At 37.2% G+C, this 10,705-nt stretch overlaps 2 protein-coding genes across 2 annotated transcripts; one reads left to right on the top strand and one right to left on the bottom strand.

The window, feature by feature from the left end:
* The first annotated feature begins 3,834 nt into the window (after positions 1-3,834).
* Positions 3,835-6,804, top strand: fkbp3 (FKBP prolyl isomerase 3). The gene is made up of 7 exons (XM_039782854.1): positions 3,835-4,020; positions 4,426-4,527; positions 4,653-4,754; positions 4,867-5,002; positions 5,281-5,348; positions 5,459-5,556; positions 6,456-6,804. The coding sequence occupies exons 1-7, from the start codon at positions 3,871-3,873 to the stop codon at positions 6,508-6,510; spliced, it is 711 nt and encodes a 236-aa protein (XP_039638788.1). The 5' UTR covers positions 3,835-3,870; the 3' UTR covers positions 6,511-6,804.
* A 1,313-nt stretch (positions 6,805-8,117) lies between these two features.
* On the bottom strand, positions 8,118-10,305 carry faua (FAU ubiquitin like and ribosomal protein S30 fusion a). The gene is made up of 5 exons (XM_039782857.1): positions 10,161-10,305; positions 9,610-9,691; positions 9,297-9,441; positions 8,528-8,583; positions 8,118-8,351 (listed from the first exon to the last, which is right to left on the bottom strand). Exons 2-5 carry the CDS (start codon positions 9,682-9,684, stop codon positions 8,226-8,228), a joined length of 402 nt encoding a protein of 133 aa, XP_039638791.1. The 5' UTR covers positions 9,685-9,691; positions 10,161-10,305; the 3' UTR covers positions 8,118-8,225.
* Between the last annotated feature and the right edge of the window lie 400 nt (positions 10,306-10,705).

The following is a 10,705-nucleotide window of genomic DNA, read 5'->3' as shown; positions in this document are numbered from 1 at the left end:
CTGATAAAAAAGTGATAGTGTAGTATGTTGAAAAGAGTGATAAAAAATGTCATAGAATAGTATATCGAATGAAATCATAGGATAGTATGTCATAGAAAGTCATAGTATAGTTAACTGAAAAAGTGATAGTATAGTACGTCAAAAAAACTCATAAAAAAGTCATAGTATAGAATGTCAAAAAACGTCATGGTATAGTATGTCGAAAAACGTCATAAAAAAGTCATAGTATAGTCTGTCGAAAAATTTATGAAAAAGTCATAGTATTTTATGTCGAAAAATGATTTAAAAAAAAGTCAAAGAATAGTATGTCGAAAGAAGTCATAGTATAGTATGTTGAACAAAGTCATAATATAGTACCGGTACGTTGAAAAAGGTGATAAAAAGTCATAGTATAGTATGTTGAAAAAAAGTGATAAAAAATGTCATAGAATGGTATATCGAAAGAAATCATAGTATGTCGTAAAAAGTCATAGTATAGTTAACTGAAAAAGTCATAAAAAAGTAATGGTATGGTATGTCGAAAAAAGGTCACTAAAAAGTCATAGTATAGTATGTCAAAAAAAGTCATAACAAAGTCATAGTATAGTATGTCGAAAAAAGTCACAACAAAGTCATAGTATAGTATGTCAAAAATAAGTCATAGTATAGAATTTCAAAAAAGCCATAAAAAAGTCATAGTATAGTATGTCAAAAAAAGTCATAGTATGACAAAAAAGTGATAAAAGAGTCATAGTATAACATAGCAAAAAAGGTCATAGTATAGTATGTTGAAAAAAGTCACTAAAAAGTAATATTATAGCATGTCAAAAATGTCATAGTATAGTATGTCTAAAATGTCATTAAACAGGTCATAGTATGACAAAGATTTCATAATATGCATGTCTTTGTGGTGGGAGGAGACCCACACAAACTCCACATACAGACACCATGACCTGACTGGGAACCAAACCAGAAACCTTGACATGTCATTTCTCAATGGGGCAACGGTGCTTCTCACTGAGCCACAGCACTGTAGTCTACGATGTGGAAAAAGTGACAAAGAGTTATATTATGGTGTCATAATATAGTGTCGAAAAAAGTAATAGTACAGTATGTTAAAAAAAAGTCATAGTATAGTATGTCAGGAAAAGTCACAAAAGAAGTCATAGTATAGTATGTCGAAAAAAGCCCCAAAAATGTATAGTATAGTATGTCGAAAAAAGTTATAGTATGGTATCTCAAAAAAGTCATAAATAAGTCATAGTATAGTATGTCAAAAAAGTCTTAAATTTGTTATAGTATAGTATGTCGAAAAATGTCATAGTATAGAATGTTGATAAAAGTTTTTAAAAAAAAGTCATAGTATAGTATGTCAAAAAAAGTTATAAAAAAGCCGGTTTCAGTCGGGTTCGGTCGCGTCCGATTTCTTTGGACATACTAAAGTATCACTTTTTTTATCACTTTTTTTTTCGACCTAGTATAGTTTGTGGAAAAGTGATAAAAAAGTCACAGAATAGTATGTGTAAAGAAGTCATAGAGTAGTATGATGAAAAAAGTGATAAAAAGTCTTAGTATAGCATGTCGAAAAAAGTCATAGTATAGTATGTAGAAAAAAGTCATAGTATAGTATGTAGAAACAATTGATAAAAATGGCATAGTATAGTATATCGAAAAGTGACAAAAAGTCATAGAATATTATGTTGAAAAAGTCATAGTATAGTACGACAAAAAAGTGATAAAAAAAATAGTCACAGTACAGCATGTCGAAAAAAGTCATATAGTTGGTCGAAAAAAGAGATGAAAACGTTATAGTATCTCGAAAAAAGTCATAAAAGTCATATTGTAGCATGATGAAAAAATAAAAAATAGTCATAGTATAGCATGTCGAAAAGTCATAGTATAGTATCTCAAAAAAAGTCTTAAAAAGTATTTTTGTAGTATGATAAAAAAAGTCATAGTATAGCATGTCAAAAAAGGCATAGTATATTAAGTCAAAAAAAGTGATATCAAATTATTGTATAGTATTTCGAAAAAAATAAAAAGTCATGGTATAGTATGTTAAAAAACATGATAAAAAAAGTCACAGTAAAAAAACTAATGTATAGCATGTCAAAAATTGTCACAGTATAGTATGTCGAAAAAAGTCATAAAAAGTCCTAGTATTGTATGTCAAAGTAAGTCTGGAAGAACATGCAAACTCCACACAAAAGGATCAGCCGAGATGGGGCCTTGAACCAGTCTGCACTGCCTGCTTGCTGCTGCCAGTTACAGCAGTGCTAACCACTGACGAACGTTGTCAGCGCTTTTCAGTATTGCATGGGATAAAAGCTGGGAAAATAATGATGAATTCAGAACCAAGCAAAACATGTTCTCAAGTGGATGTATTACCTTAGTCATTCGTGAAAAAAAATCCCGTAAATTAAGAATTGGTCACAAGTGAGAAGAGAAGGAGACAGTGGAACATGTCCTGATTTCATACAGGATGATGTAAGAAGGGTCATAAAAAGTCATAGTATAAAAAAGTCATAGTACAGTATGTCAAAAAAGTCATCGTATAGTATGTCGAAAAAAAGTTAGAACAAGTTTTTCAGTTTACTCTTTAATCTCCCCCTGAAATGTGTATTTATTTATTTGTCCACTAGGTGGCATGGCACACATGTTGAGAGATGTAATGGCACCAAATACTGATTATATCTCCTTAATTGTAACAATAGGCTCACTTGAATAGACATTATTTTTTTTATAATGATCGCATATCTGATGAATTTAATGATTGGTTGATTTAGCATTCATTGTGTCCCGTATTTAATAGTTTTTACAGCCAGTGCATTTCACTGTTGTAATTTTTTCTTACTAAATTGTAAAGAATATCACCTGACAATCCATGAGGTAGGCTAAAGGTATAATACAAGGGGGTTCATAATGAAACAAAAAAGTACTTGCAAGGTTTAAGATACGCCAAGAGATCCTGCTACAGGGTGTGCAGGTGCAGCAGTTCATATTCCAGTGAGTGAGTCATATATTAAGGAAAGAGTATTAGACCATTTGTCAGTATATTCCACAGAGCTATTGGCAATATGATTGGCCTATAGCAGTGTATAGATGAATGTCGTTGCCTCTGACAGTTTTTCAGCACTAACAAGAATACAATCAGGCAGATCATCATTTAGAACATATATGTTAATTAAATATTCCTTATAATATACAGGATGGATTTTAGGGTAGATACACACTTCATTAGGGTGTTCATGTTGGTGTGGAGGGAAGAGAGCAGCTGGATATTCTGGCCAAAACAAACACTCAGAATTAAGCACGTAGACCTACAAGTTCCATTAAGCACTGCCAAAGCTAAGACATTCATTGGTATGTATAGCACAACCAGAACAGCAGGAGTATTGATATGATAGCCCAATGGAACTGGAAGACATCTCTATAACATAAAAGAACATGTTGGTGCTGGGAGAATGGTGGGCTGAAAACAAAGGTAGGAAAATATCATAATTCATCTGAGAATAGGCCGTACAGGTCTCAACCATACATTATATAAAATAGGCACCCAACTGGAACATGCACGCATTGTAGCCCACCAGAAAAAAGTAAAACATATTGCTACTTCATTGTAGAAAATACAATATCAATAGCTATCGCTTTTTTCAATCAATAATAAAGACAACACACCATGACTTTTCAACGTAAGGTCTCTTAGGGAACACAGCAGGAAATATACTTGGACATGATTACGTTTTTGAAAGAAACTGATTTAGCTCAAATAATTCTGCATAGCTTGTTCCACCCTCCAGTCCAGTTGGTGGCGACCGTAGGCTGGTTTGCCAACCGCCAATAAACACCAAAGAAGAAGAAAAAGCAGCTACGCAGGAGCATGGATGGTGGATGTATGCGCAGGAGGATCAAATTCAAACCAGTTCGCTTACTAAAATGGCAGATGAAGTAACACGAGAGTGGAGCGATGAGCAGCTCAAAAGTGACGCTTTCCCCAAAAAAGACATTATTACGTTCATTCAGGACAATGCAGCACACTCGGTATGTTTATCGCTTTAGTCTCTTTGTGATTTTATTTGAATATATATGTAGGTTAAGATGTTAACGCTCACTTTGAGCTGCAGCATGCTGTGTGGTTAACGTTAGCTAACCTCAGGAAGGCCGTGTTTGTGTTTTAGCGTCTAGCAAGGCAGAATGTACAACAACAGTGCAGTCCTGTTTAAACCAAAGAGTTCTGCACTGTTCAGATAAATGCCGTAGCTCGTTATTTCATCAGACCAGCAGCAGAAACTGATACATTTTATACGTTTACCGTGATTTTTGTATAAGTTAGCCGTGACTGAAACGGATTGATTGATTGATTGCTTTGATTAGGAGCGCACTTGACGGTAAAACAAAGTTGTCATCTGCTTACTTTCTCCTTGTAATTGCATTTTTCCTTTTCAGTTCCTCAATGAGCACAAGCTGCTGGGAAACATAAAAAATGTTGCTAAAACGGCAAAGAAAGAACAACTGATTATTGCCTACAATCAGCTCTTTGAGAGCAAAGTAAGTGATGATAATAAGACTTGATGTTGCACATAGTGGCTCTGCATCTGTGGGGTTGATGTCTGGCCGGGTTGGCTTACAATGGATGGATGTGTGTGTCCCATGCTTCCTTTTGTCATTTGCAGAAATTTAAAGGCACAGAGCCAATTGAAGATGTGACCGAGCAGGTTAAAGCAGTGAAAATTGAAGTAAAGTCCAAAGAAGCTCCGGCAGAGGTTGTGGATGAGGTACTGGTCCAGGGTGTTGAATTTAGTGCATGTTGTTGACAGGATGTGGATTTTGTAATTTTTTTTTCTTTGCGCAAACTACTATTAACGGCTCCTGCATTGCTTTTCTTAGGGTCCGCCAAAGTACACCAAGTCCGTGCTGAAGAAAGGGGACAAGACCAACTTTCCAAAGAAAGGCGAAAATGTGAGCTGCTGGTACACTGGTACCTTGGAGGATGGAACTGTCTTCGACACCAATGTCCCCAAAAGTATGAAACGACCTGCACCTTACAGTGGCACTCCACCCAAAATATTGTCAATTGGTCATTCTCTCTTAAGGACGCAACAAAATGCTTGAGATTCCTGGACCCGTGCGCAACCACCTTAAACGGGCCTTTCAGTATTTATTTATTTTCATCTCCTAATTTTGTCATTTTAAACTATGATAACACTTGTCCTTTGCGGTTATAGGTACAGATGAAACCGGTATCCTATGATGACGATTCCATCTTCAGGTTTAAACCTTCACTGTTCTCTCTCTCTGCAGCGGAGAGAAAGAAGAAGCAAACTAAACCACTGACCTTCAAAGTTGGCCTGGGCAGAGTCATCAGAGGAGTAAGTGATTCTGATGTTTGTTTTTTGCTCTGCATCCAAACTTCAGTCAGTTCCTGAATAGTGACACTTCTCAGCTGCATGCCATCATCAGTAATCCTTTACTTTCACAGTGGGATGAGGCCTTACTGACGATGAGCAAGGGTGAAATTGCTCGATTGGAGATTGAACCAGAGTGGGCCTACGGAAGGAAGGGTCTACCCGACTCAAAGTATCCTTTTCTTTGGCTGGTTTTGTGCTTCACTGTACGTGTCATGGCTCGGTTCACGTTAGTTGTAGGGTTTCCAATTTTCCTGCCTACTAAGGCTGTCCCAATACCTGATTTCATTTTATTTTTTTTGACTCGGGCAGTACTCAACCAGCCAGTGCCGTGGCCGAGCGCAGTGACGTTGTGCACAACCGTCTATTCTGTTTACCTTCAATAAATTGCATGAAAACGACACCAGGCTGCTACAGTATAAGCATACACACATCAGTCTGCTCAGTTCTAACTCGACTCAGCCGGACATTTCTCTGTTCTCAGTGGAGATGTTGCAGCATAGCGCTGCAGTGTTCACACTGTATAAATTAGCCTAGCAGAACTTTTGTAGCTTTGTTCCAGCAGATCACCACGGTGAATTTTTAGCCTTCATGCATATTTTTTTTTTCAGCCGACATTGTTGAAACGGAGCAACTAATATTGGTAGAGAGAGCAACAAGTTGGACTGCCCGGTTGTCACTGCACCCTCTCTGCTGCGCACCGGCTGTGTGAGGAGACTCAACACTGAAATGGAAACACTTGCAATACGTGTCTTTCACTTTATTTAATGGAAGTCTATATATATATATATATATTTTTTTTTTTTTCATGATTCTGTTGTATGTACTATGGAATATCCGAAAAATCGAGTAACAACCCAACAAACGAATAGTCGAATATTTGCTTCCAGCCCTTCTGCCTACACAGGTGATCAGGTGTTGTATTTTGCAGGTCTGTTTTTGGAGTAAGTCTCCTTTGGGTGTGTCGATACACTTCATGTTTCTCCTGTACTGCGGCTATAATTTGATCTGATGAAAAATGTTTTCATTTTGTATTGAAAGTTGTCTATTCCTTAACTCCAGCTCTACCAGAATTCCTCCCAATGCAAAGCTGATCTTTGAAGTTGAAGTGGTGGCTGTGGATTAACTGGCAACTGCTGGCCAGCATGCATTGCATTTCAAGGGCAGAGCGAAAAAATTCTCAATGGCCTTGCTGTAAAGATTCAAGTTAAAATGGCATTTGGATTGTGTTCCTACTCTGTCTCATTCATCACCATGTTAAAAGAAATGATTGACCCAATTATTACAGCGTTTTGGCCAAAATGTGATGGCTTGTCAATAATGTACATATGAGACACCCTGAAACCTTATTCTCTGCATTTTCTTTTGTTCTTTTGCATGTACAATGTATATGATTAAATAAACCTGTTTCAGAGACGAAGTGGTACAGAATTATTTCTATGGTTCATATAGGTTTGATGTCAAAATTGTGAAGTTTAATTATTCACATGCATGTCATTGGTTAAAGTGCAACATCAAGTAGATTTTGTTCTGGTATAAAGCTACAACTACAGTCATGTGCACTGATCTTTCTTTTTAATATATATGTATTGTGGTCAGCTTTATTGGCACAACCAAGCCTCGCTTGCCCATCCATCAAATCAGTCAGAAATTAAGAGGGGCAAAAATGCCACACAAAATCTCAGAATGCCAAAAATTGCCCCCCAATATTTCAAAAACAATGTTTATACATACCAATTTAGGTAAATATTCCAATTCTGCATTTAGCCATTTTCCATTTCTGTCTAACTCAACAGCACTGTTACATATACATGCACTAATAGCAATGATTTGTATTTAGTCATTGACAAGATGATTACTGTACATAATTTAATTTGGGCCTATTTCACATTAAAAACTTTATACACCAATTACCATTCCTTAAAGTGCCCCCACTTTAAGTTTTGTAAATGACCCGACTTTAGACAGTGGTTACAAAATCCCCCAAATATTTTATTTTCCTAGACTGCGTCAAATATTTACAGCAGATGACAAATTTAGATATGCAAGCAAAGAACTCTACAGTTTAGACTTGTCTTTTTAGTGATGCATTGTTCAACTCTTAAAAATCAGTTCAATTTAATTATGAGGCAAACAGGAATCAATGGAAATTAACCTCTACCATTTCAGAGGGATAACAAATTGTGATTACATGTAATTAAACCAGGTAATGGATTTACGATTAATAGTTTTGTACAGAGTTTCATCAATTAAATGTAAGACTTAACCCTTGTGTTGTCTTCCCATCAACCTTGAAAAAAAACATTTTCAGCACTTATTTCTCAGTCCCATATTTTCTGATATAAAACAAAAATTGAAAATGGGTCAATTTGACCCAAAGTCGACACCTTTATCATCAACTAAGCCCTAAAGTCAGTTTTTTCCCCAAGCCAAGTATCCCTTAACTTGCACTTCCCCATAACTGAAGAATAAAATCTGTTTTATGTCTGTTACATTCTGAAAGACTAGCACCATTAACACAAAAGCTGATTGGCTGCAATAGAAGTTGCATGTTGGTCTCATTTGTACCAATTTAAAATTATTTAAGACCTAAAACAATACTTGAGAATTATAGACTTTTGAAAGGCCGAAATTTCTAATTTGTAAATTTTAGACCCTGCAGAAACCCTGTTGTCACAAAACCCTGCAAATAAAAAAGGACACCACTTTAATTGCAAGATACACCACACTGAGTTCTCTTTTGTCCAAGCCAAATTTATTATTCTGTACAGCAGGATAACATTTCAACTTGTAAAAACCGATGGGATGTGATCAGGTTTCTCCTTTTGGACATTGGAACACTTAGGAGTTGGCGTTGGGTCCCTTCTTCTTTCCGAAGGTGGGCACCACGTTCACAAAGCGCCTGTTGTACTGGATGCGACGCTTAGCACGGCCAGTCCTCTTTTTCTTCTTCTCCTGCTTGTCAACCTAGACAACATGACAGGAAGAGACATGTTATTTCTCTAAGATCATAATGTATTTTAAACTAGCTTATCAGAAACAGAAAATACACAAGCCAATTTTATTCTGAATGCTATTCATGTTCATAAGGTAAGTAAAGGCATTTCTATTTTACTGTTGGAATAAGCTTAAAACCTCCTTACCTTGGGTGTCTGTCCCCTCACTTTTCCAGCACGGGCCAGAGAGCCGTGAACCTTACCTGAGGGGGAAACAAGGAAAGGGGAAGTGTTAATTGGGATATTTCCCAGACAAACTACAGCTTCTGCAATTGTTTAGACAATGTACCCACTGGGGTCCATGAATGATGAGGATCTTAAATATAATGGCTTGTACGACAGCGTTGCTGGTTTGGGTATCATTACTGGTCTTATACAACCAGCAGTGTATCCAGAAAATTCAAAATTAGGGATAGACCAATTACCGGCCCTATCAGATTAGCGGGCCCTTTCCAGATTATCTGTATCTGCGTTATATTTATCTGATCACCGTTATTATAGTAATTTATAAAAAATGTGCTACTTTGGCTCTGCTACAGCTCACCCACAACACTGACGGACACTTTTACTATATTATGTTGAAAGATTCTAATTTATTAAACAATTGCTTAAGTATTTAAACAAAGTTCTTAATTTTGATTTAGGAATTTTCATTTTCACTGTATATGCACATTGGTTCCGAATATCAGTTATAGTTTGTTTTTAAACTACTCATCTGTATCGTATCGTCCTTGAAAAAACGGTATAGGTCGATCCCTATTCAAAATTAAATGTTTATGATCAACAGGGAACACTGGCTTTTGACTTCTATCCCCACAGAGTCTTTGGTGGATGAGTGATCAAATATTTTTTATTTGAAAACAGGACTAGACAACACAAAAAACAATAGAGTTGTTTGTTGCATCTGTATACTGACCTCCCAGCAGCCTGCCAGCTACCTCCAGGGTGCAGTGCTCTGAGACACCACAGGATGCCAGGCAAGCATCATCCTCCAGTGGGCTACCAGCAAGCAACAGCACCTGATCCTCAACCAGGAGACCCTCCAGATCCTGGACATGGGCCTGAGAGACGCACCAAAGTATTGGAGTTTTTATTCAAACCAAAGCCATGTTAAACCATTACTAAAGGGCACATATAGATAACTGAAAACAGCAATGCAGTCAAGTTATACAACTATTTCGAGATAAGAGGTGGTCTGGTGTATTCTCATCAATTTGTAATATTTGTACCTTGATCTGTCCAACAGTCTCCTGTCCGGTCACCTCAAGGGTGTGAGTGTTCTGGGCACGCAAGAAGAGCTGCATCTTGATGCTGGAAGAAAGCACCGAAGAGCCAAGCGACTTTAGTCATTATCAGTGTTTCTACTGCGGAAATCAGCTTGAGGCGTTGGTATTATTTGTGACAGTAAACATTGGTCACCAAGCCCGCCACGTTGTGCCAGTGTCTGATTGTTACGTAGTTAATTTTGACGTGGAAATACACTTACAATGTATACCGAGTCACAAAACGGGCAACTTAAATACTGACGAGAAGCAGAACATGCTGGGAGCTGGAACAGACCAGTCTCTCTCTCGGTAATTTGCTAATGCTATGCTAGCTTAACTAGCCGCATGGGGCACACGTTTCATGAAGTCGCTTGAAAACACGTGAAATTTGTTCTAACTGTTCAAATAAACAAATCACTTGAGATAAATGATGATATAGATAATACATTCGCATACCAAAACATTCCAGGTTTTGTCATAATTATGGATTTTCACTTAAATTGCACAGGCCTTACCTCGTTTGATGCTAGTCGTTCAACGCTAGGCATAGAAAGGGCTGTATAAGGGCCGACACTGCGCATGTGCGGATTTACGTAACCATGTCGAAAGCAGTGGCCACGCCCACCACGCTATGGAGGTTGAAGGTGATGCGGTTAATGGACGATCACTCGTCTTTTTCGTTGATTTAATCGGCAACAACTCTACGTTTCACTTAATCACGTGCAATTTGTTCAATATATATATATTTTAAACTCCGTGTGTCGCATGTAACACAAGCTCCACCCACCTCTGGAAAGTTAGGACCAATCATTAAACTTTCTGCCCAACTAAAGGAGCTGTGGCTCGAGCAGGCCTAGGTTTATTTGTGCGCTTTTAGTTTCTATGGATTACTTTCTTCACATTACTCCGCAGTCTAACATTAATTTTATTAAGTCACTGTTGTATATAGGGAAAATGTTACATCGACTATTAGGTTCTGATAATGTGCACTTAGTACTGAAACTGAACAAGGAGAAAATATTATTTCTGTACTTAAAACACAGGATTGCGTGTGATATGC

This window comes from Perca fluviatilis, chromosome 18 (assembly GCF_010015445.1).
Source record: "Perca fluviatilis chromosome 18, GENO_Pfluv_1.0, whole genome shotgun sequence".
Lineage (NCBI taxonomy): Eukaryota > Metazoa > Chordata > Actinopteri > Perciformes > Percidae > Perca > Perca fluviatilis.
The sequence above is the reverse complement of the archived record's forward strand: the minus strand, read 5'-3'. Positions and strand labels throughout refer to the sequence as shown.

Excerpts from the sequence above, each read along its gene's own strand:
- fkbp3 (XM_039782854.1), top strand. The coding sequence starts at position 3,871 with ATGTATGCGCAGGAGGATCAAATTCAAACCAGTTCGCTTACTAAAATG. Across the intron at positions 5,349-5,458 it reads TGGGCAGAGTCATCAGAGGA|TGGGATGAGGCCTTACTGAC; the intron begins GTAAGTGATTCT and ends TTACTTTCACAG. Across the intron at positions 5,557-6,455 it reads AAGGGTCTACCCGACTCAAA|AATTCCTCCCAATGCAAAGC; the intron begins GTATCCTTTTCT and ends CAGCTCTACCAG.
- faua (XM_039782857.1), bottom strand. The coding sequence starts at position 9,684 with ATGCAGCTCTTCTTGCGTGCCCAGAACACTCACACCCTTGAGGTGACC. Across the intron at positions 9,442-9,609 it reads AGACTGTTGGACAGATCAAG|GCCCATGTCCAGGATCTGGA; the intron begins GTACAAATATTA and ends TGCGTCTCTCAG. Across the intron at positions 8,584-9,296 it reads AGCTGGCAGGCTGCTGGGAG|GTAAGGTTCACGGCTCTCTG; the intron begins GTCAGTATACAG and ends TTTCCCCCTCAG.